Here is a 25,407-nt window from a genome sequence, read left to right as displayed (position 1 = left end):
GGTCACACATTCCACACTGCAAAAACATTTCTCTGGAATAAGAGTTAAATACTTGACTTTATTAATTCCCATTCAGTAAGAATCCTACATCTTCCATTCAAATCAGCTGATTTTATTCAAGCAAGATCACTCAAATGTAAAATATGAAAAATATAAGCTTACTTCTTTAACAAAATAGTGAAAATATTTTATTAATCAACTTGAATCCCTACATTAGGAAATGTTTGTTTCAGTTTGGGTCACATACGGAAGCAGTACATTTATAATCCCAGATATAGGGATTATGTGCTGCTTTAAACCTGTAAATAAATGCCCTGGCACAAGGCTTAGACACCTGTGGTCCTTTGATGTTACCTAAAATAAAGTCGAAATGGTTCAATGTTTTATGTCTCCTTTTTTCAAACCTGCACAGAGGAACTGATTGAGGATATTAACGTTGAAACCTGCTGCCTGCATCAATTCCCCCTTTGTTTCCTTGATGGCTACAGTCAGCAAGTAAATGATCTGCAGAAGGAAAACCTCTACAGCTTTCTTTCCAGAGGTCTGTCTCGGCAGTCCTGTCAGCTTGAAGTCAGACATTGTGGAGGCGGCGAAATCCGGACATGTTTTATCGGCTGCACTGCATGGTGGTCCTCCATTTCTTCCTCCTCTGAGCTCTCCTCGCTCTCTGACTCTTGGCTGCGCTTTCCGTTTGCCTTCCGTCTGTTTTTAGAGGAGGCTTTCATCGAGGCGCTGACTTCAAAGGGCTCATTTTCATTTTTGATCCAAGAATACGGCTCCTCTTCTTGCCCGCTGTCACCGTCATCACATTGGTCTCCCCTCTCATTACGGCTGTCGTCTTCTTTTTCTTTGTCAATGAAAAATAAGGGCTTCGTCTGTGTGAGAGGAGTGGTGTCCATCTCTTCATCCTGCTCCATACTGGACACAAATACAAGAAATTGATAATATCAGGAAAAAAAGCTACAGTTTGCAGAATATTTTAGGTGATCACTTGCATTTTTTTTTCTGTCAGTCAGCTACAGTAAGTCTAAAACCCTTCAGTAAATTGTTTACAACTTTCTTTTATATTTTTTTTGCAGAGACAAAAATGCAGCTCAGCGAGCCGCAAAAGGAAACTAAAATTTAAAATGTGAAGTTCATCTCCAACTAATAACCGGACACACAAGACAAGCAAGCAACTCATCAGGAAATAAAGTGAAGTAAATAAGCTGAAGAGTTAAATATCTCACCCAGATGATGATCCAACGACTCTCATTTTCTGCCACATGTAGTTGAGAAACATGGACGCCTGCAGCAGACGGCCGATCCTCTCCATGTGTCTCTCTGTGGGAAGCAGAATAAACAACCTGTTAATTAAATAACATTCAGAAATCTAATTCAAATATAATACAAGGCTACCACATATACAGGGGAAAGGTAGAAATGAGAAGTCCTGCTGCCTTTTTTATTAAAAACTTAGCATGGCCTTAATAGTAGAATCTGATGATCATTCTGTTAAATTGCATTTTAAACGTCGAAAATCCAAATTAATGTCCACAGAGCAGGTCTACATGCTCAATTTGGATTTTTTTTTTTTTTTAATCTGATCCTTTTTGTGTGCTCCTTCATAGGGATTAGCTGTGTCCCAGTACAACTATTTCATTTCAGATACGATACTGATATTGCAGCTTTGAGTATTTACCAATACCATAATGACCCGATACAATATGCACAAATAATGCCGACTATTGATTATCACTCATTATTTAGTGTAAAATCATAGAAGAGACTTCATCAAGTGATATCGCTCAAACAACAAATAGGTAAGAGAACGACACAGCCGTTTATTATTAATCAATGGGTTAAATAAATTTTTAAGAGAAGTGGATGGTGTCCATCAGCAGGCTAATATCGGACCGATATCCAATGTTAGTATTGAATTGTGACATAGCTAATAGTAATTAAATGCGACTTCAGTCTGAAAGCTTCAGGACATCATAGTGATCCCTACATGGAGAGGAAGAAAGTACACGTCAAACGGCAGCGCTCTGTTTCTGGAAGCAATGAGAAATGCAACTGTCCTAAAGGATTTAATAAAGCTTCATTGCTTCCTTTAAGATATCTTTAAATCAGAATTATTTGGAAGGGAAAAGATCAGAACTGGGCCGTTTAGACTACTGTGAAAAAAGTTGGATATGAATCATGTAGGAGCAAAAACACAGAATTTGAGTCACATATGCCTGCAGGTTGAATGTAGCTTAAGTTGTTAAAGACTTTGATCAGCCTTCAGAAAAGGTAGACTAATACTCACTAGTACTTAAAGTTCATAAATGGACACTGCACTTTGGAAGGCACTGCACTTTGGAAGGCTCATTTAAAAAAAAAAAAAACACCTTTAACTAAAGATAGAGTCAGGTGGAATATACTGTAAACAATTTTTTTTTTCTGCACAAGAATCAAACTATAAGTAAAAAAAGGAAAAGTTTCAGAAATACTTGAAATTTAATTGGTGCTGTTTTATTTAACACTATGCTGATGGCTATTTATTTAAAGGTATAATGAATATTTGAAAAGACTCGCCCTTTCCACTTGCAAACAAAAATGCACATGCACAACCCTGTACCCGCTCCTGAATGCCTATTAAACACGTGTTAGAGCATGCACAGTCCCCTTTCTCCTTGTGCACGCTCTGTTTAAAAGTTGCTGTTTGCATTGTTCATAGAAGCTTACTTTCTATAAGAAGATTTGCAATTTTTCCACTATGTTAGACTCATCACTGGTAAGTGAAAAAGAGGACAAGCACGTAGGACGGCCTTTTTTAAACATCACCAGAATGATTGATAATTGGGAGGACCACTTATTTTGATGATCCACCCGGAAAAAGAACATCCACCACTATATCTTTAGTGATCAGAGCAAGAAGGTGGGAAGAGTTCATGTGCAAAATCAGGATGCACTTTATTTTATTTTCAAGCCTTTTTCCTTATACCTTTCTATAACACACACACACATGGCTGTCTGTTCGAAAGGGGACAAGCTGCTTTTTTCCTTTTTCCAGCAGAATCAGCTGTAATTGTGTTTTTTGCTCTTGCATGTGGATCGTAGCAACATATTTATTGCGTTATGACTATATGAGCTGACCTGTGTATGGGATGAGACCCTCCAGGTGTGTTCGGGCCCCTTGGTATTGCAGCAGCTCCTCGGGGGGCAGGTGCTTCAACAGAACCTGGAGGACAGCCTGGGCATCCAGACAGTTCCTGGCATTGGTGTTCCACACAACGCAGTAGCGCAGCAGCGACTCTGAGGGGAACAGACACCAGAACATTAGATACTGGAGATAAAAACATCTGTTCCAAGTGTTGGAGAAAATGTATTTTAATCAAAGATCTGTCTCCATATAAACCAAGCTCCGCTGATGTTACCTTTTTGATCCACCCGTAGTTTCAGGAGTGTCTTTTCCAGCAGCTCACTGCTGTCCTCTGTCTGACGAATTGCTAGAAACAACACAGCAAACCATCATTTAGCAGCTTTCTTGATGCCACTTTCAGAAAAAGGTCAATATTTTGCACATACAAAACTGATCAGCTTTTTATTCTTTTATTCTATTAAATAAATATACAGAAGGCTCTTTAAAAGGCAGGATTGTGCCCATTGGGGAATTTCTAAAGGTCTGCTGCATCCTTTCTTTCCTCCTGTCAATATTCAGGAGTCTAAGGCCAAATGTCTGCCCAGAATGCTTTGCAAGAGCACTCGTCGCAAAACATCATGGGAGGTGTTTTGGGGGTGAGAGAGAGCAAAGATTGGCGCAGGAACTGTGCCGGGAGCTGGAATCACATGACCAATGGGGAGCAAACAGTAGTGATCAACTGTCCGAATGATCATTTAAATAAGTTCACAATTAAGTCCAGTATATAGTCTCCACTCTATATAGGAGACTTCACGAGCTGGAGGCAGTAGTAGCAGCTCAACAACTGCTGCTGCTTACCTCATCAAGGCTGCACGTCATATAGTGATTCAGAGGTTAAGGTGGATATTCGGACAGCCTAAATCTTTTTTTTGTCACATTCTATAGAGATTTTCCTGAGCTCATGCATAACAACTAGTTATTGTTAAGAAAAGTTCATGCCTTTTCTGCTTATGCTTAAATGCACAAGTGACTCTGTGAGAAGTCTTTCAGAGAGAGATAAAATCAAAAACAAAAGAAGGTTGTGTAATAAATGATCTTTGAGAGGACAATGAAGTTCAAGTCACACAAAGTACCTTTGACAACAGTTAGCACTGTGTGCGGCTGGTCTAGTGAGATGGCGAGGCCTAGGGCCTTCAGGTATTTCTTCTCATGCAGCAGGTTGGACAACTCCTGGTGCCTTCAGACACAACAGATGCACACAGAACAAACCTGCTGGTCAGAACCTGAAGCGCTAAAAGGCTATTAAGACATCAACTAAAAACAGATGAACATTTCATGAGGCATAAACTTTTTTAATCCTACAAATTATGTTTAATACCTTGGTCACATTATCTTTAAATCCAGGTCATGATGTCATGTGTTACATTAAATACACATGATCTTTGAAAAACATAATTAAAAAGTTATTTTACTGAAATTCAAACATTGCAGATTTATTACAGCTGCCATGTATTTAATGTTAGAGGTACAGATTGATGGATTAACTCATCTAAGCAACTGGAAAAGAAGCTGCCTATTCACCATGCATACTCCTGGAAAGTTTAGTGGAAGGAAAAAAATGGAATATATAATGTTGTAGTTTCAGAAACTCTAAAGCATACTCATCAAAATAGGTTAAAAAAAGTACTCCATATAATATATCAACATACGAAACGCTTTCTGGGTTGGTTATTTATTCAAAACACTATATTTAGCAACTCTATAGCAAATATATATTCTCCTGGTATTATGCAGCCCTGAATAAGATGCATCTGTACATGAAGGGAAGGTTTAACAAATGAGTAACAGAGTTTGAAAACCACATTAAGAAATAACAGCAGATCAGAAAAGAAATAACAATGAAATTTGGAATATGTTTCTTACTTGAGTATCTGATCCTCTTGTTTGGCCTGTTCCTCTGCCAGCTCCACTTCACTCACATCCTAGTGATGCAAAAGGACACATAAGCTCTCTAGAAACCCCTTATGACTGAAAACAGCACTTTTCCAAAATAAGAGTATTAGCAGTAAAGGATGAAAAAAAAAAAAAAAAATGTCACCATATTTGAACAAAAGAAAACAAGAATGTTGTTTTGACACAAAAAGAACTTTACTGTGCAGCAATCCAAAAAGGTTAAAAAAGTACTTCATAAAGTACATCACTTGGCAAGACCAGAGTGTATTTAATCTACTTTGAACTCCTCTCTTTGAAGTAAGGTCTTCAGCCAATAAGCCGGTGACAATCAACAAACCACAACTTACCATCCAAACTGTAATGTTTGAGTCTGCCGAGCCTGTGACCATCCTGTCGTCCTTACGGCTGCCATGGAGACCCCACACTTTGTCCTGGTGGGCGTCCAACGTCTTCACGCACTCATTGGTCTTTATAGTCCACAGCTTCACTAAACCATCTGCTCCGCTGAGGTGAAAAAGTCAACCGAACAACATTTAGAGGTTTGTTTTTTTTAACAGCTGCATACATTGAAAACTAAAATATATATTGCAAATATACAATCACATCCACTATGAAATATGATGAAGGCGACATGTTGCATGGATGGAAAGGTGGACCGAGTTAAAAAAAAAAGGCAACATCGGAAGACTGAGGTGTTGAATCACCTTCCAGCTGGACAAGGACCCCAAACATAGAGCCAGAGCTGCAGCAGCAGTTTAGATCGTAGAGCATTCATATACTAGACTGGCTCAGTCAAAGTCTAAACCTAAAATCAATCATTCAGGATGAAACTTTTTCATCCATTCTGATTAAGTTTGGAGTCATTTATTTAAATAAGAATGCTCTAAAACTTTACTCTCGTTAGGGCTGTGTGATAAACCGGATTTTTACAGTTACCGTCATTTATCTCAATAACTGGCGACAATTTTCCTGTGTCGGTAAAATAACTAAAATTAATTTTGCTGTTTTTCCTTGTGAGAGGGTGGCTGGTATTTCCTTCCACTAGAAGATACATGTGGGAAATCATGTGACTCCACCCATCCAGTCAAAAGCGTAAAAGAAAATGGCAGATGGGTCCTGTTAGGGCTGGGCGATATAGAAAAAAAGCTTATCGATAAAAAAAAATGCATATTGATCGATATCGATAATTATTGAAAAGATTTGAAACCATATTTTATGTGCAGCTCTGCCTGGACTTTTTATAATATTGCTAAATGATTTAATTTTAATAAAAAACACAAACACAGACTTCGAATTAAATCTTTATTTAACCAACTTTTTTAACCATAACAGAATTGTTTTAAAGAAAAATAACTTAAGAGACCCGAGTTATGTCATTAAATACTGACAAAGAATAAACTAAAGTGACCAGAAAAGTGACCAAAATAAATATAACAAATAAATAAATGCCCCCCACCGCCGCCCCCATTTCCTGCTTTAACCTGAGTTATTACTTTGAAGTTTCTGGCCCCTCAGCATTTTTATCTCAATTGTTAGAACTACGTGGGAAACTGCCCAGAACTGAAAATATATATATATTTTCCGAAGATTCCTCGGAGGAGAGCCGTACCGGGCCTAAACAGCTCGTACTCCTGCGGCTGTGAGCGGCTGAGATGATAAAAAAAAAAGTTGGTTTCGTTATCAGACTGGTTTTCACTGGTTCCCGACACATTTTCCAGATGACTGTGGTTTGTTTTTGGTCCGACTTGCCATGACCGAAATACTGCCAGACTGCCGAACGACAGAAACCTTTCTTTGAAACAATTTCCTCCGCCTCTCGTTGCTGCATCTTCATGTGCTCTGTGTTGTGGTTTGAGAGGGCGGCGCTTGGTGACGGCATGCCTGGGTCCGCGATTGTGATTGGTTGGGAGGAAGCAGTGACTAGCATAAACCTACATGCTAGGCTACAATGAGAAGGAAGGAAAACTGCGTTTCTTTTTTATCGAACTTTTATCGACCCTCTTTTTTTTCTATTGCGCCACACGTCTATCGATCGATATATATCGTTATTGAATTATCGCCCAGCCCTAGGTCCTGTGAGGCTGTGAACGAAATTACATCAGTTATTCCTATGAAGCGGAGCGAGGGCAGAGATGAAGCTGAGCGTGCAGAGAAGTAGTTGAGAGCGCATTGTCAGAGTTTTGCATGCAGCAGACCAGTTTTAAGTGAAGGTATGCAAGTTTAAAAGATGCACATTATTCTCAGTGCACACTCAGTTTGGTGGCACCAAAATTATGCCATAGATGTTGAGTAAAAGAACACGAAATGCAAAGTTTGTCTGAAAACTGTTGAGACTACCCAAATTAACACATCCAACTACCACCACCTACAGCGCAACCACCCTGATGAGTTCAAATATGTTCAAAAGGCTCCATTACCTCTGCAGGAAAATGTTTAATCAACGTTTATTAAAGTCAACATTTGACTTTAATATTTAATTGGAAGTATTATGTAATGTGATTTGATCATATTTAATTGAACATTATTGATCTCATATTGGATAAATTTAGCTCTGCATTTAACCCATCCCCTTGGGGCTGCCATCGTACCTGCTGAGCAGCTGGGTGCCGCGGCTCACGAAGATCACTTTCAGAACCGATGCATCGTGGCCTTCAAACGTCTGACAGAAATAAAATGATCAACAGTTCTTCGTTATCTTGACATGCTTTCAGAAATGACAAAATATGTGATAGCAGGTATCTGTGGTCCCCTGGTGGAGCCTCACCTTCAGGCAGCTGAAGTCCTGCAGACTCCATAGTTTGATTGTGCCGTCTGCAGAGGAGGTAGCCAGGACCTGGTCCACAGGAGAGAAACAGACGCTCCAAATCCCCCGACGGTGGCCCCGAAACACCCCCAGGAGCCCCAGCTGTCCATCTCCTGATAGGGACCAGAGTTTGGCTGTGCGGTCCTGGGAGCCAGAGGCTAGCAGTTTGTCGTTAGGAGACACTGCAACACTGTTTACATCCTGCAGAAACATTAAAGGTGAGAAGCATAAAAATCAGACAAAAAGGAAAAACAAGAAAATTCAGAGCACTGAAGATTAAAAAGGTTAAAATAGTAATGGATTTATGAGTTTTTCCCCCTCCAGGAGGAACAGATTCCTTGCATTCCTGCATTTCAGACTCGTTCCCAGAGTAACAGGGCCTGACACATGTTAACTATGTGTTAAAGGAATGTGGTAACCTGGCACAGAATAATCTTTTGTCCTTCTACTGAGTGAAGCATGCAGGTGAAACAGGAAAGAGTGCCATTGGAAAATGTTTCTCTGTTGCATCTCACTGATTAGAGTGAGTAAGACTCCAAAAATGAGCCAGCATTTCCTTCCTAGCACAGCTAATCTGCATAAACCAGTTTCCACAATGAGATTTCAGACTTTGGGGATTCCACAACACAACATGTGTTCTATTAATAAAATCTGCAGATGCCCATTAACACAGCAAATTCTACCCGTCCCTTTTCTCTAATTTAGAAACAGGTTTGACTGGCCCCTTTTCTTTTACTCAAACCTCTGACATATAATTAGATGACATTTAGAATGGAAAATGCAGAATGACATAGAACCCCCAATGTTATATATTCTAAATGGACAGAGATAAAAGATATGCGTAAAAAATGCATACAATGACATTTTATTCTGTTCTTTTGAAAACAGAATAAAAAAGCAGGAAAAACAATAATAAAACCTTCTGAAAACTGGATGAAATGTAGCTAAAACCCCCTTTAAAAAAAAATTGGACAAAAAATAGCCTCATATTCACCCTCCCCCCTTATAAAAGATGTGAAAAAAACGCTGCTAATTTTAGAGTAACAACATCTCACTTTAAGGGATCCTAAATATTTAGAGAGGCAGGTTTTATTTAGGGCTGAAATCTTCCGATAATGAAGATAAATACATTTTTTTTAAATAAGCCTCAACTAATTTAGCAATAATTAATATAAAACATAAAAAACATGATTTTAGCTGAAAGTGCAACCAACTTAGAGCAGTTATTAGACCAGAAATTTAAAAAATATGTAAACATTTTAATTCAAGATGGTTAATATGCTCTATTCAGGCGTACTCAAAGGGCAGGGTTTTGTGTAAAATCTTTTTTAAGGAACTTTTAACCATCCAATTAACAATTATTTGAAAACAAAAAGAATCAACAGATTAGCAAAATAGATGTATTGCAGCCCTAGTTTTATTAGTATTTTTTCCATTTATGTAATTCATAATTTTGTAATTTTATTAAAACAATTTTAGGGCCAGCTGGGAAAATTTGAAATAACACTTGGACAAGCTTAGAAAGGGTTATCCTAGAAAGAACGCAGATTTTTTTTTTCCCCCCGAAAACTACAAACAGCAATATCATCCCATTCACATCTAATAAACTGAACCTGATCCAGGTAAAAACACTGACTCTAATGCTCCAAAGAACAAAAAAAATTGACATTATGCAACAGTTACACACAGTTTATGAGAAGGAACAAAAACGTGAAATTCCAAACAAACTACAGATAAAGGCCACTTGTAAAAATGCTTGTTGATGTGTGACGTTTGGAACAAAGATTTTGATCTTTTACATGATGGAAAAAGACCAAGTGTGAAAAACCTGGGGTAGAAATAAGGTTTGTCAGAGGCCCATATCTCTTAGCCACTCCTCAAAATTGGAAACACAAGAGAACATGATGATTTAGGTAAGGAAAATCTGTATAACCTCTATGTGTTAGCAAATATGATTACAAGATCATAAAAAATGTCCATATCTAAAATCAGAACAGAGATTTTAAAAAGAACAGAGTTTAAACCCCATCAGCTTCTACTTAGTAGTCTAATTAAGGGCTATTTGATAAGCGAAAAACATAAATAAGTGTTATTTGGGTAAATCCTGAAATCATTAATATTTCGGGACTACTTCAACTAAAATATTATTAAGGTTTTGAAAACAAAAACTTTAAACCCAAACTGTATCAAACAAGGAAACGTTCCCTGATCTCTACTTGGAGTTACAGTATAACCGTTGCCTTTAAGACTGTGGGATGTTCTTTTTTTGTACCTTATCGTGTGCTTTCTCTGTGGTACGGGGGACCAGCTGATGGATTTCTTTTCCAGGAAAAGCTGCAGGCAGGTCCCACACCTTCACAGTGCAGTCCTGACTGCCCGTCACAATGAAGGAAGCCTTCATCCTGAAAAAACAAGGGGAGAAATTCAGCAATAGAGCTCCATTAATCCACAGCTTTTACACTGTGTGTCTGTGGGGGGAGATAAGTAATCCCAGTGGTCAAAGATTAGCAGGGGAGAATTTTCACCTGGAGCAGCTGATGGAGCCAACAGCATTGGTATGGCTGGATCCCTGAGCTACACATCGGACCTGACCACTGTCACTGTCCATTTGCCAGACGCGCACCGATCGGTCCTACACTCAACACACACAAACAACCAGCAAATGTAGGAAGCTTTGGGAAATCATTTGATTCATTGATGAAAAACCGAAGCTGCATGGATAAACACTGTTAATCTTTCCTGGACATTGTTCCCTCTTCACTTTCAGGCTGAAGGTTTGGCGTTTACCTTTGCACAGCTTGCAAACAGAGAACCTTTTTTGAACACATCCAGAGTGAGGACAGTATCTGAGGAGGACAAAAAGAGGAAACAGAGCGGAAATAAACATACAGCTTCATCCAACCTGTTAAGCCAGTCATAAACCTGATCTTTACAGACCGGATTGTTTCAGATTCTAACTCTATAAACGCATTTCTCTTCTATGTTAGAAACATTAAAAGTTAAATTGATAAGTAAAAACATTTTTCTGTTTAGATTTACAATCCTCATTCTCACATATAAAGCCTTAAATGGCCAAGCTCAATCTTAAATCACAGATCTGATTGTTCCTTATGTTCCTAACAGAGTACTTCGCTCTCTATCTGCAGGATTACTAGTGGTTCCTAAAATTAGAGTAGAATGGGAGGCAGATCTTTTAGCAATCAGGCTTTTCTTCCGTGGACCAACTACCAGTTTTAGTCCGTGAGGCAGACACCCTGTCTACTTTTAAGAGTAGGCTTAAAACTTTCCTTTTTTGATAAAGCTTATAGTTACAGTGGCTCAGGTTATCCTGAGCTATCTCTATAGTTATGCTGCTATAGGCTTAGACTGCTGGAGGACACAGGGACCCCTTTTTCATCATTCTATCTCTATTCTCCCACTCTGCAGAATTTGTTAGTTCAGTGTAGTCATGTTTTTCTGACTGTGACTAACTGGATGTGCTCTTTTCATCCTCTGACATGGGAGCTCGATGCTCGTCTGCCTGGCCGTGCGTTTCCTTGACGTGGCCGCCTGTGGAGCGGGTTTACAAGTTTCTTTTGTATCTGCTTATTTCTGTAGGTCTGCTTCTGTCTCCTTGAACCCCAGTCGGCCTCGGCAGATGGCCGCTCACTGATCCTGGTTCTGCTGGAGGTTTCTTCCCTTTAAAAGAAAGTTTTTCCTCTCCACTGTTGCTACAAGCATGCTAGGTGTGAGGGATTGCATTTGAGTCAATGAGTCGATGCAATCAACTGGTTTTCCTTTGATAGAAAATTTGAATCAATTTCCCTGTATGATCTGGTTGAATTGTATCTGTCAAGTGCCTTGAGATTACATGTTGTGAATTGGCACTATACAAATAAACTATAATGAAAGGACTATTAATGTACATCTGGACGCCTCTAGACTGACTGGTTTGTTTTAACATCTCTATCTGAATTATTCTGGAGTTAAACTGCCCTGATTATTTGGATTAAAACAGGAGTTTAGAAAAGTTCAGTGTCTGTTAGACAGTTTAGAGAATTCAATGCAAACATAAAGGCAGATTGTTTCACATCCAGTGGAAAGCCAGGCGCTGCCCTCTGCTGGTCACTCACCTGTGTGTCCGTAGAGGATCTGGCAGCTGTTGGTGAGCAGCTGGAAAACCTTCAGCTGACAGCTGTTGGTGGCCACCACAATGTGACTGTCATCTTTACCCAGGAACTTCACATCCAGCACCTCGTCATTGTAACCCACAAACTAGGAGAGGTACAGAGACACTAGTGTCCATAAATCCTTCTATGACCTGTAGCTGTATTATATAGCTGATGGTATCTCTGAGTAACACAGCTGCTTGGAGCAAGATTTTTGTTAATGATGTCTTAACAGAACCCTCTATCTTTGGGCCTTTGTCAGAGTATTATCAAATAGGGAGCGTAATCAGATTAATGTTCCCAACAACCTCAATAAGTTGTTTATATTCATGCTGATTTTTGCACAGTTTGTCTTAGTCACTTAAATTAATCAAACAACTTTTGTCAACTATTCTCAACTACTACTTACACTGCAGTAGAGATTTATGTTTCAGTGCAAAAATAACATGCTGCTGTCATTTTTAACACATCTCTGGTGTTGCTGCTATTTTTCACTTCTTCACTTCATTTCTACAATTCATGATTATACAATTCCAATTCTATATTTTTGACAGACGGTTTACATTTGTTTTGTTTTTTTTGGAACTGTGCACTATGCTTTCTTTTTGATCAATGTACACTGACCTCCTCCTGTTTAACACCCGTGATGATCAGGGATGGGTCCAACACGTCTAAGTGAAACGCTCTATAGAGTCTTATCAGGTGATAAATGGTCATCATTCTGGGACAGGAAACATTGGTAATCCCTGTTCCCTCCTGATTCTCCCAGTTTCAAGAATAATTAAAAAGTTGTTGTGTACCATTGTTTACAGGTGGTTTTTAAATGTTTACAGTAATTCATGTAAATTCCTCACACTTTATTGGATTTATTTATTGATCTGTGTTATGACTCATCCCGTTGATCACTCGAGAAAGGAGGCAGGGAAACATTTAAATATGTGCAGACTTTGATTTTGAATTTTAGCTGTTTTTTATTATTATTATTAGTGAAAGGATCTGTCATTGCCAGCATAACACATTGTAGTTTGAATCAAAAAAGTTGATCTATAAGTAAAGTTTCATATCAAGAGAAAAAACACAGTTTGTTTTTTATGAATCACAACATTTGGCTGGAAATCGAAACAAAAGAAACAAGGAATATTCTTCAGGCCGCCTAGTCTCTCCTTCCCATCCAATAAATTTCACTTTAAAGTCAAAACTCAGGCTATTGCAAAGAAGTAGTTTAGATAATTTTTAATATAAATAGTATATTCATCAGTTTCTCTAAGGTTTTCTAAACAAGAACTGCATAGAGATAAACTATCCATGTAATCAGTCAATAATTAGTAACTCCCAGTACTGACCTGCTGCTGTGTGGTGAGACTGGGAAACTGATAGAAGAGGATGTTGTGCTCTGCTGTGACTGTAGCCAGTCTGGAGGAGGCCGGCAAGTGGAAAAGGTACATCAAACCCCGAGGGTTGTCGTCGTCCTCATCCTCAGAGGAAGGAGTGAGGGTCGAGGGAAGGGTCTGGGTATAAACACAGCGAGCAGTGTTGGCCTCCCACACTCTTAGCACACCTGCAGGGAGAAAAGGGAAACAAAGGTGAGAGATAGAAACTTAAAAAGGAAGATAAAGAGGATCGTGGATCAAACCTTTGCTGCCAGCTGTAACGAAAAGCTCGTTTTTGCTTTTTACTCCAATCTCAGATAAATCTGTCTTCTCAGGCAGCAGCACGACCCCCTCTACAGCCTGGAGAGTAAAGGCAACAATTTCTGTTTATATTTATTGACCAAGAAAGATAAGAAAACTTCACATCTTACCTCATAAACAGGAACAGTTCTTTTAGCCTGTTGGGATTTGAGGTCCCAAACGGTGCAGATTTTATCCCTCCCAGAACTACAAAGCATTCAGACCAATCAGTAAGAATAGGTAAGGTCAATCACACAGCAGTAGAATAAAGAGAAAAACAAAGAACCTGTGAGCCATTTCTCCGTACCTGACCATGGTGTCACCGTCTCTGCTGAAGCTTAGAGAGGTGACGGCGCTGTAGTGGCTCTGCAGGACGCAAATACACTGGCTGGAGCGCAGGTCCCACAGCCGAATGCTACAGTCCAGGGACGAGGAGAACAGCTGCAGTCGGCTGATGTCAGGGTGAAACTGGACCAAGCTACACAAACACAAGAGGGAAGAAAATTACTAGCTTTTTTAAAATTAGGGAATCATTTTCTTACAACTGTATTTATATCAAAGTTTCACAGCATCTTGAAAAACATCATACATGTTGAACTTTTTCATATTTTATTACGTCACAACCGAAAACATAAATGAAAGTGACAGGTCTGAACTACCAGACTGAGAAATCAGATCCATGGCAACTCTTTAGGAGCTGCAGATTCCCAGTTCAGGTAGGGTTCTGTCTCTAGGAAATATAGTTTGCCATTTATAGTGCCATAAACAATGTAAGGAACACTGCATATATAAGACAAATACAAAGTGCTATATGTGGCAAAAGAATAATTCTGAACAGCATTCTGAACATTATTTCCACAGCAAAACACAGTGGTGACACCATCATGCCCAGGGCCAGAAACCAACACTCACCAAATGCGAATACATCTTTTATTTTGTCAAGTTAATGTCAGAGCATCATTCGTGACAAGGAAAGTAAATATATGGACCAAAGTTGCACTTCAGTAAGGTCCTTTCAGCTTTTATTTTGTTAAGTCTCCCCTCTGTATGTTTGTTCCTCAGACACGGCTAGAGAACACACCCCTCAATACCCCATCATTTAACAACAACTCCACCGCTAGGCAACCTGTGGCAGGTAATAGTTGGAGCAACCAAGCCTTCTGAAAGGCAACATGCTAATGAGGAGGAGCGAGGATTTAGAGCCCTCAGGGCAAACAGAAAGTTTATTGAAAAATTGCACTTTTGGGAAGATAATGCTAAGCGCATGACCTGCTCAGTGTGCAGCAAATACACAGAAGAGAACAGACATGATTAATGTGTCCCTGGCTGTCAGCCTATGAAACTGGTGAACATCAGTGAACACAAACACAGTAAATGTCACAATCCCTGGATGTTAACGTCTCAGGCTCAATATAAACAACCCAACCCACAGCATCTGTGAGTACGCTGATGGCTACAACAACAAACACAAAAAGATGAAGATGTTTTGCTTTGCCCATGTCATTGGTTGAAATGCTATGCTTTTATTTATGGACTATATAACAAATGAAAATAGTTTGCTGTTTTTTTTTTAATCATTTTATTCATGGCCACGTTATCAAATTTTGCATTTGCACTTTTTTTTTGAATGAATGAAAAAAATTAATTGTACTTTATTGATCTCCCATTGGAGAAATTATGTAACTGTACATTTAACCCATCCCGTTGGGGAGCAGTGGGCTGCCATCGGGGGTTAAGGGTCTTTCTCAGAGACCCAGAGTGGCAGTCTGTGGGAGTGGGGTTCGAACTAAGAACCTCAGGATTCCAAGCTCTATGCCCTAAGCCAGGCATCCCCAAAGTCGGTCCTCGTGGCCTGCTGTCCTGCAGGTTTTAGAGGTTTCCTTGTTCCAGCACAGCTGATTTTAATTGAAAGCTGATTAACAGGCTTCAGCTCTACTGTAATCATGATAATCAGATGTGCTAAAGCAGGGAAACCTCTAAAACCTGCAGGACAGCAGCCCTCGAGGACCGAGTTTGGGGATGCCTGCCCTAAGCCGCTATTCCCCCATTCATGTAATGAAATTCTAAATTACAACTTCTTTTAATAAAACAAAATTAATTTGTCTTCCGGTAAACTTGGCTGCTGAGTCAAAAAATGTATTTTGGACCCTGATCATGCTGCAGGGTTTTCATAAAGAAAGGAAAGGGGGTTGATCAAAGTTGTAAAGGAATATTAATGAAGCTTAAAACAGGGAAAATCTGCAGGAAAAACTATTAGAAGCTCTAAAACAATTGAGACGTGGTGTGAGGGTTATTTCTCCAGCAGGTTACCTACCGTAAACATACAACTAGAGCTAGAATGCAACGATTGAAATCAAAGCAAATAAATGTTACAGAACGATCAAGATGAAGCGTTGACCCTAATCCCAAGTGAGCAGTGGAGATCCTCTGCCCAATCTGAATAAACACTTATTAGTGTTTATTCTAGAAGGTGACAATCCAGTAGAGCTATGAAGAACATTAATTTAACAGATTTTTTTAACTTTACGATCAAACAGATTTGTTTGCCTTTCAAATAAACATCGGCTAGTTAGAAGTTTGCAGCTGTATCATAGTCTGTTTATTCTCATTGCTGTGCTTTCTTTATGGTAGCAGACACTTACTGTACAACGCCAGATGATCCTTTAAGGTTGTGTGTGCAGTACTGCTTCACCACATCCCAAACTTTTATTGTGGCATCACAACCACCTATAGAACAAATACAAGCCATTAAAATAAGAAGTTTGTCTTTGCTGTAGAAGAAATCGGGTGAGTGATGATAATCAGGGCATCAGTGACCTGTGGCAAGCAGGGTGGAGGTGGAGTCAAAGGTCATGCTAGCCACAGGGATGGTATGGATGGCCTTCCACGAGCGGGTGCATTTAGCCTGCTTCCAGTCCCACTGCTTCAATAACAAAGCTTTGCTGGCTGTCACCAGCAGCTGGGCACAAGAAAAAAAAAAAAAAACATGCTGCTGCTTTAATTTGCTCTTCTGTTAACTTCTAATGATTCAGTGAAGAAATCACTCCTTACCTCATCATCACAGCTTAGAGAAAATGAGGTGATATCCTCTTGATCATCCTGCAGGGGAAATTTAGAGACAGTTAGAAGGAATGAAAATAAATAAAATATTTACAGCTTGTTTTTATTTTAAAAAAACCTCATGATTCAGTTATGTTAGCATTTAACACTAGATGCTAGATTTTACTTTAGTTTACGTTTATAACTGGCATAGTTAGACTTTTTTGTTGTTTTTGATGTCCAAAGCCAATATGTAGATAGGATTGAAATATATACACTAGCATGTTGACATGGCTTCAGTTTTATTCCACAAACCCAAGTCTCCTGAACTCACATGTTCCAAAGAGTGGATGATCTTTCCTGTGCTTATTTCCAAAACATTGACACGAGATCCACACGTGCAGAACACGTACTTCTCATCTTTGCTGATCTGGGAAAGAGAAAATTCGCATTTCAATGGCGAGTCGCGGATACCTCACTACAGGTCAGAAACCCCTCAAACCTTACCTGCACCTTTCCTCCTTTGTAAAACGGCTCGATTTTACTGGAAACAGCAAAACTGTAATGAAATTAAGAAAAAAATCCATCAATGAGAGCTTACAGCTTTCCATCACACTCGTTTAGTAAAGCTAGCAGTGAGCAGGCAGCGCTGTTAGCGATAAACTTACTTTGTTTTAAATTGAAGGTTTGAGTTCGCCATATTGCCAATAGGGACCTCCCTATTTGGAGTAATTGGTTAAATAAAAACGATTAAAGTAATGGGTTTCTCATTTCACATGTTAACTATAGGCACCATAACCCGTCCCGCATGTTGTTACCCCTGTCGCACACGTTGTAGGCCATCTAAGCGAGCTAAGCTGTGATTGGTCTTCGTCTTCTTCGTGGATTTATTGGCGGTTGGCAACAAACATTTAGTAGCATTACCGCCACTTACTGGTATGGAGTGTGATTCGTTAGGGGCTATCTACTAATAAACATATATATGATTTCTAATGGAAAAAAAGAAAACAAAAAACGACAACAACAAAAAATACATACTTATACATAACTTTGTATTCTACCCGTCTATATCATACACACATTCACCCTCTCTATAATCAAATTCTATGAAATAATTTAGTTTTCTTTAAAAATCGAATCATTATTTATATATGTTTACTCCCCAAATTCTTCCTCAAAATATCTAATAAATTAATCTTTTCCTTAATACATTCAAACTCTCTCCTCCTATATTTTCTCTCACTTTCATATTTATGACATTCCAGTATAACATGTTCTATTGTTTCTTATTTTCCAGAGTAACCACATTTGCCAGTGAAATATAGTTTTCTTTAAAAATCGAATCATTATTTATATATGTTTACTCCCCAAATTCTTCCTCAAAATATCTAATAAATTAATCTTTTCCTTAATACATTCAAACTCTCTCCTCCTATATCTTCTCTCGCTTTCATATTTATGACATTCCAGTATAACATGTTCTATTGTTTCCTATTTTCCAGAGTAACCACATTTGCCAGTGGTATGCTTTTGAATTTTATAAAGTGTTTAATTAAGTCCTGTTTGCCCAAATCTTAACCTTGATAGTTAATTAACAGCACTGCAAGAAAATGATGGTAGAGTTGGACCAACAATAATACTCACAAATTTTCACTTTATTTTATCTGCACAAGCAGAATATTTTTGCAATAATATCAATTATAGTCCACCTAATTGTAGTTTTTTCCCCCACTAACAGATCACTAGAAAATCTGTTTATAGAATTATATTTCTAAGATAAAGAATATTTATGGTAGAGCACATAAAATAACAGTTTTATAGATGTATTGAAAACAACTAATTTATGATATTCAAGTCAGAATACATGAGTTCAATATATACAAACATTTACAATGAAAAAATAACGCTTGAAAAAAGGTATCTGAAAAAAATTTGATACTTCTATCCAGATGGAATTGTTGACTAGTATTTATGTGATCAGCGGTTACCCTCTCCAATATGGCGGTTTCTTCATCGTGCCTATCTGTTAGCTAGCAACGCTAAAAACATATTTAGCCAAACATTATCCCAGTTCTAAGCTTGAAATGTATTTTCCATTAAGTATAGTGGCTTTCCAGGATGAAACTAGAATGATTTAAAATATGTTTTCACTGGGATAAGTCGAAACAAAAGGCATACAGGGGTTTTAAAAACTCCCCGCTAGACACGGGGAGCGAGTTTGATGCTAGAACAGCAGGGAAAGGACGCAGCCCACTGTAAAAACCACGGTCTCCATTTGTCCGCTCTCACTCCCTCCTTCATGTTTTGTCAGGAATGTTCATGTGTGTGTTGTATTGATAACAAGGGTGTGTGTCTGTGACTGACATGTGAGATATTGATAATATGGAGTAAAGCAGAACAGAGGATGGAAACACCATAAGGGAGGAAGAGTTGTCATGGTGAGTAAACAGCTGTTTACTATTTGTTATATGTGGGATTTTTAATATGGACAACAAATAAAAAATAAACACGTTATTTGAAATATCTTTGCTGTTTAAGGTGAGCTGTTTGATGCTATATATATGTATATATGACTGAATTAAAAAGTAATTTAGCCATGATATGGAAATAGAAGGGATTTTTGTATTGTTACTTTAGTAAAAGGGTAAGAACATCTGTTTATTTTTATGTCTTTATTCAGTAGCAGTTCTAGAACAAATTTACCAGGGGGCCAGGAGGGGGCCAGTGTGTTTTCATGGGGAAACAGAAAACAGGGCAAGGGATTCAAATATATTAAGAGAGCTGCATGAAGTGAAATTTCTATTCAAATAGGTTTAATTAAAATTCTATTTCTAGTATAGGGATGAATACCATTATAAATAATGAATATAATATATAGGTCACTAGTGTTATGAACTAAATTTACTGCTGGATATGTACCGAATATACATTCCTAATTTAGGAATTTTACATATTCTTGACTTAGTGTTAGTTAAATTACTGTTTTCTATAAAATCTGAATTAGAGCTCAAGAAAAACTGATAAATTCAGCTGTAAAAATTAGTTTTTTTCTCCATTTGTTTAAAAAAAAAAATAGCAGATGAAAACTAGGATCCAATCTCAATACCACTTAAGCTATCACCTTGTTGTAAAAAAGAATTTGTAAACCTATCAGTGACTATGTCTGTTCCGGTGCTTGTCTTCAGTACAGGGGCCAGGACATGGTCTACAGGGGTACTGGCCCCAATTGGCCCCAGTCTAGAACCGCCCATTTAATTATTACTGTTTACAAGGCTGCACTTTAAAAAATGAAATTGTCTAGAGCTTTTTTAAACTAAATTTCTTTTCGTTTACACTCTTGTATAAAAAATGACAAAAGAAAATCTAGGTTTGTGACACTATTTATTTTTGTAATCATGTGATTCTTCATATGATTTTCCAGAACAATTCTGTTTTGTTATCCCTCTTCAGGCAGGGAGCTGTGGGGGAACAGAGTTTTTGTTATAGAACAAGGAAAACACAATATTTTATATACATATATCTTCCCCAGGAGCGTGGGGCTGCCATTTTGTGGCACCCAGGAAGCAGTATGGGGATTAAGGGTCTTTGCTCAGGGACCCAGAGTGGCAGTATGTGGGAGTGGGGCTTGAACTCAGAACTTCTGGATTCCAGGCTCTATGCCCTAACCACTAGGCCACCGATCACCATCTCAGTTCAGCTTTTAGTTCTTCCGTCTCACAAGCAAAACCTTTGTTAACCAATTGCATGTGTCCAGGCTGAAGCAGACGTTTCAACACAGAGCGGGGGCTACGATGTGGAGCTGTTTGTAAACCCTCCAGACTACGATTTGATCTGCACCATTTGTCAAGGGGTTCTCAGATGTCCCGTGAGAAGTGCTTGCCACCACATATTCTGCAAAAAATGTATCTTGCAGTGGCTAAGAAGGTGAGGAATAGTGAACATCTGATCAGTGTTTTGAATAAACGCTGTCTCTTTAAATTGGGAAATAATGACTGTAAGGTCTTTAACTCGTTTAGACAGGAGACCTGCCCATGCTGCAGGAAGCCTGTAAACCCAAGCTTGATCTTTGTCATGTTCAAGCTGACCAAATCGATTGGACGCCTGAAAATAAAGGTAAGAAATTTAAATAGTTATTTGTGAACTGTCATGTCCTTTTGTATAGAGTACATTCCACTACAATGTCTAATTGGATAAGCAGTAGTTATGACGGGTTGATTTACATTTCAGATTACATATTAATTAACATTTCATTCAAAATGTGATATTAAATTCCACATTTGCTTGGAATGAATTACCTTTTAAATTTTGTTTGAATTAATAAAAATCAATGTTTATCTATATATCTCTGTCACAGTGTAAAAATGAGATCCGTGGCTGTGCAGACACCTTTCCACTCTCAGAGCAGTACTCCCACAGTTTAAGCTGTCTGTACGAGCTCATCCCCTGCCCGTACCAGGGCTGCAAGGTGCAGCTTCTCCGCAGGGACCTGGACGCTCACGCACCCAACTGTGAGCACTGGCGCCAGCCCTGCCACATGGGTTGTGGGACGGTACTCACCCAGAGCACCCAGGCTCAGCACAACTGCTACAAAGAGCTGAGACAGGAGTATGAGACCAAGCAGAGGAACCACAGGGCCATTGCTATGGCCTTACAGAGGAAGATGAGGAGGATGCAAAGCACCATGGCCCACATGAAGAGACAGATAGGGTTAATCTGTGAAAGCCTGGAGGTAATGGATGATCTGCATGAGGTGGAGGAAGGGGTGGACCTTGGAGAGAGCAGCAGCAGCTCTAGTGGGACTTCAAGCGCAAACAGCAACTCTTAAATCTGCGTATTGCTCCTGTGTTTTAGCCCTTTTTGTGTTTGTTTCCTGCAGGTGACTTGCTTATGATGAGTGATACTTTAACCATTTTCTACTGTATTTTTTATTTATTTTCTGAATAAATTATCCAACATAAATTGTCTGTATCTCTTGCATTAGGACCATAAAAAAACCCCCAAGATTGTTATTATTTTTCTAAACTTTGAAATACCTAAATTATTTGAGTGGCCAAGCAATACAGGGGTAACTGTATTTCAATTAAATTTCTTTTAAAAGTGCTATTTTTCTTAATTATTTACAGGTGCATTCTAAGCTGAGTGTCCCAGCTAAGGACAGGACTAACAAAGCAACGACTTTCCCCCTGTGTCAGTTATTATAAAAAAAAAAAATAAAGTTGTTAGTATTAAATAATAATAATTATTATAACTGCACACCTCTATAAAAGAAGAAGTTAAGACCTACATTGACTATTTTAACAGGTGTGATATCTTATTTGGAGAGCTACCAATAGAGGCAGCAGAGAGCATATTCTCGCATCAACGGAAAATATCGCGATAATACATTTCATATAATTTCTAGCGGAACTTCCTGTCGGCCTTCTTCCTGTTATACTGATCACGTAAGTGTGCATTTGTTTCCGCGCCTCTATTGCAATCCAGAATTATCTCGTACATCGTTAAATGAAACACAATAGATCAATATCTAATTGAACAAATACGTAAAATCTCTCATTTATCTGCTAATATTTTAATGTAATTGGGAGTAATATCTATTTTGAAAGGAAACACGAATCCTCTAAACATGGCGGGCAGCTCGCGGCTGCTGATGATTAAACCCATTCCCGTTTTCTAACCCAGCAAATAACTTGATGTTTCTGATTTTCTCTTACAGCAAATGGCGGACGACGCCGGTGGTAGAGGAGGTTTTCGCGGAGGTTTCGGCGCAGGCGGCCGGGGTCGGGGCCGTGGACGCGGCAGGGGCCGTGGAAGGGGCCGCGGTGCCCGGGGTGGAAAGTCCGAAGACAAGGAGGTGGGTTTGATTCTATATTAAAGGTAATTCCGGTGAATATAATATTTATTAACCATTTGTTTTTTCCTGCTCTTAGTGGGTGCCAGTCACTAAGCTGGGCCGCCTTGTTAAGGACATGAAGATCAAGACCCTGGAGGAAATCTATTTGTACTCTCTTCCTATCAAGGTTAGAGCTTTAAAAACACTTAATAATAATAAATGGTTAGAAGTTGTTTCTATAGTACATAGGTTTTGGTTGTGTTATTATAAAATATGAATAGGCTTTTGTTTGGAAAAGGTTAAATGAAGATGATTCTCACACCATCTACATGGCAGCATTGTTTAAGTGTTCACATTTATAAAGGCTTTGAGTGGCTTCAAACTTTTGTTTTTATATATAGAGAATGAATTCTTACAATTTGTAAATATGCCCTCCAGTTTCAGCCTGTCATCAGTTTTACCCTTTGTTCATTACCTCTTTCAAGAAGTTTGTCCATCGTCCTCTAAATTATCAATTTAATTACCTTATATTTGTAATCTGACATCCTTTTTTCCAATCTGATCTGATTCCCAAATTGAATTTCTGATATTAAACATTTTAATTCACCACTTGCACTATGCAACTTGTATGAAACAACTCAACTATTATATTATCTTTCAACAGCAAAGTAATACAGTAATGGTAGTCAATAGTGGCTGTAAGGACAGTGGAGATGCATAAAAAAGATCTTAAATGAAAAGACTGGAGTCTGAACAGGAAAATCCAATCAAGTAGCAGTCCTACTCACTCCCCCTGGTATTCTGTGCTTTTGCCATATTTCAACGTGTAATTAAAATTCTTGAGACTGTAAAAAGGCCTGATTTTTGAAAATATAAACGTGTACAACCCCCTGATAATGAAACAAGATGTCTGGTTGTTTTTCCTTTGTAGGAGTCGGAGATCATTGATTTCTTCCTGGGTTCTGGGCTGAAGGATGAGGTCCTGAAGATCATGCCTGTCCAGAAGCAGACCAGGGCTGGTCAGCGCACAAGGTTCAAGGTAAATGTCTGATCTTATGTTTGAGTAACTTTGTCAAATTGTTACCCTCTAATCTTGTTGCGTTTTTTTTTTTTTTCTGTAGGCCTTTGTTGCCATTGGTGACTACAACGGCCATGTTGGTCTGGGAGTGAAGTGCTCCAAGGAGGTAGCCACAGCCATCCGTGGAGCCATCATCCTGGCCAAGCTGTCAATCGTTCCAGTCAGGAGAGGGTACTGGGGTAACAAGATCGGTAAACCCCACACCGTGCCCTGCAAGGTGACGGGCCGCTGCGGCTCTGTGCTGGTGCGTCTCATCCCGGCTCCCCGTGGTACTGGAATTGTGTCCGCTCCTGTGCCCAAAAAGCTGCTCATGATGGCTGGTATCGATGACTGCTACACGTCTGCCAGGGGCTGCACCGCCACCCTGGGCAACTTCGGTAAGCCTCGTCCAGGTGTTTTACTTTCTCCTTGCTCTGCCCAACTAAACCTTTGCAGTGGTCTAGTTGACGTTATCAGGAGAGAAAATAATGAATATTGCACGGCAGGGAGATGCTTCAATCGTCTTCTCTGTTCCCAGATTGTTTTATTCAACATTATTTTTCACAACTAAACATTGTGTTGCTGTGAATCATCTGCCGTTTATATCGTCCACAGCTAAGGCCACCTTTGATGCCATCTCAAAGACCTACAGCTACCTGACCCCCGATCTGTGGAAGGAGACAGTCTTCACAAAGTCTCCATACCAGGTGGGTGAACCAAAATTCTGAACACTGGTTAATAGAAAAAAAAAAATTAACAAAATGCTTATGTTGATGAAATAATTTGTTTCAGGAGTTCACCGACCATCTGGCTAAGACTCACACCAGGGTGTCTGTGCAGAGGGGCCAGCCTGTGCCACCTCCCACCTCCTAAATGTTTTGTATAGAAGATCGTTAAATAAACGTTCTGAGCTACCATGTGTTGTGAGGAGTGTTTGTCTTTGATTATAAAAAAATATATATATATATATTTTTAGGAAGTAGACAATTTAAATGACATTTTTAAACTAGAGGTAACAGCTGAAGCATTGACTAGTCTACAGTAAAAGATCAAATCTGTCTAGAGGAAATGTGTACAGAAGAGGAGTTATGATCCATAAAAGCTGTTATAAAAACGTGACCGATCTAATGAATATTGTCAAGCAAACTTCAGATCAAAAGGGTGTAGTGGGAAAAATTGACTTTCTGAGCAATTCTTGTATACATTAAACATCTACTCTTCTGGGACTTGATGCTGAATGGATGAAAATTTAAAATGTAAAGCTAGAATTCTCACTTTAGAATCTTCAAATTGTATATATTTTTGCAAGAATTGTGTAAACTTAAGCTCATTTTACTGATCACTCCAAAATTGTCCTTGGAACCAAAACTGCCAAACATCTCAGAAGGCACATGTTAAAACAAGTGTTTGGCTCATGGTCTAAGCCAAAAATATCAATTGTTTTGACTCTTCTCTAGGCCTCTACTTGGTATTAGCTGAACAGTGAATAGCTGGTAAGGGAGATGACATAAATGGTCTATCCTGTTTGCCTGAACTTCACTCTTAATAAGCCTTCAGGTGAGCTAAATCATGTTTGATTCCTTTTAGGTTAATTTGAATACAATGTGACCTGAAGGTAGATGTGCTTTGTCTTTTGATGGAGCTGTGTAGAACAAAAGTTGCAGACTTTTATTATGCTGTTCTTGACATCACTGAGATAAAGGGCATCTTTACAATAAGATGCACTAGTTTTGATCATCCACACAGTATGTCCTGCTAGTTGAGCTGCTTGCATTAAAATAACTAGATTAAATATTTTGAG

At 38.8% G+C, this 25,407-nt stretch overlaps 3 protein-coding genes across 3 annotated transcripts; 2 read left to right on the top strand and 1 right to left on the bottom strand.

Moving 5' to 3' along the window:
• Positions 1-50: 50 nt before the first annotated feature.
• On the bottom strand, positions 51-17,558 carry tbl3 (transducin (beta)-like 3). The gene is made up of 23 exons (XM_015387508.1): positions 17,388-17,558; positions 17,227-17,278; positions 17,054-17,149; positions 16,732-16,779; positions 16,498-16,639; positions 16,323-16,407; positions 13,988-14,158; positions 13,812-13,887; positions 13,644-13,740; positions 13,354-13,568; positions 11,975-12,116; positions 10,650-10,708; positions 10,388-10,494; positions 10,135-10,264; positions 7,824-8,063; positions 7,648-7,718; positions 5,407-5,563; positions 5,030-5,088; positions 4,240-4,343; positions 3,402-3,473; positions 3,121-3,279; positions 1,230-1,323; positions 51-918 (listed from the first exon to the last, which is right to left on the bottom strand). Exons 1-23 carry the CDS (start codon positions 17,417-17,419, stop codon positions 561-563), a joined length of 2,766 nt encoding a protein of 921 aa, XP_015242994.1. The 5' UTR covers positions 17,420-17,558; the 3' UTR covers positions 51-560.
• A 1,354-nt stretch (positions 17,559-18,912) lies between these two features.
• rnf151 (ring finger protein 151) lies at positions 18,913-21,672 on the top strand. Its single transcript, XM_015387507.1, has 4 exons — positions 18,913-19,157; positions 20,474-20,643; positions 20,736-20,832; positions 21,074-21,672. The coding sequence occupies exons 1-4, from the start codon at positions 19,155-19,157 to the stop codon at positions 21,542-21,544; spliced, it is 741 nt and encodes a 246-aa protein (XP_015242993.1). The 5' UTR covers positions 18,913-19,154; the 3' UTR covers positions 21,545-21,672.
• A 468-nt stretch (positions 21,673-22,140) lies between these two features.
• On the top strand, positions 22,141-24,523 carry rps2 (ribosomal protein S2). Its single transcript, XM_015387506.1, has 7 exons — positions 22,141-22,160; positions 22,433-22,570; positions 22,647-22,736; positions 23,481-23,588; positions 23,671-24,004; positions 24,222-24,313; positions 24,399-24,523. Exons 2-7 carry the CDS (start codon positions 22,436-22,438, stop codon positions 24,477-24,479), a joined length of 840 nt encoding a protein of 279 aa, XP_015242992.1. The 5' UTR covers positions 22,141-22,160; positions 22,433-22,435; the 3' UTR covers positions 24,480-24,523.
• The last annotated feature ends 884 nt before the right edge of the window (positions 24,524-25,407 follow it).

Source organism: Cyprinodon variegatus, unplaced genomic scaffold (assembly GCF_000732505.1).
Source record: "Cyprinodon variegatus isolate N-32 unplaced genomic scaffold, C_variegatus-1.0 Scaffold396, whole genome shotgun sequence".
Taxonomy (NCBI): domain Eukaryota; kingdom Metazoa; phylum Chordata; class Actinopteri; order Cyprinodontiformes; family Cyprinodontidae; genus Cyprinodon; species Cyprinodon variegatus.
Note: the sequence above shows the minus strand (reverse complement) of the source record. Positions and strands in the feature narration are given on the sequence as shown.

Coding starts and splice junctions, on each gene's coding strand:
- tbl3 (XM_015387508.1), bottom strand. CDS start 17,419: ATGGCGAACTCAAACCTTCAATTTAAAACAAA. Junction 13,741..13,811: donor GAACTGTTCCTGTTTATGAG/GTAAGATGTGAA, acceptor TTTACTCTCCAG/GCTGTAGAGGGGGTCGTGCT. Junction 5,564..7,647: donor GGCACCCAGCTGCTCAGCAG/GTACGATGGCAG, acceptor TTTTCACCTCAG/CGGAGCAGATGGTTTAGTGA.
- rps2 (XM_015387506.1), top strand. CDS start 22,436: ATGGCGGACGACGCCGGTGGTAGAGGAGGTTTTCGCGGAGGTTTCGGC. Junction 24,005..24,221: donor CGCCACCCTGGGCAACTTCG/GTAAGCCTCGTC, acceptor TATCGTCCACAG/CTAAGGCCACCTTTGATGCC. Junction 24,314..24,398: donor TCACAAAGTCTCCATACCAG/GTGGGTGAACCA, acceptor AATTTGTTTCAG/GAGTTCACCGACCATCTGGC.
- rnf151 (XM_015387507.1), top strand. Junction 20,644..20,735: donor ATCTTGCAGTGGCTAAGAAG/GTGAGGAATAGT, acceptor TAACTCGTTTAG/ACAGGAGACCTGCCCATGCT. Junction 20,833..21,073: donor TTGGACGCCTGAAAATAAAG/GTAAGAAATTTA, acceptor TCTCTGTCACAG/TGTAAAAATGAGATCCGTGG.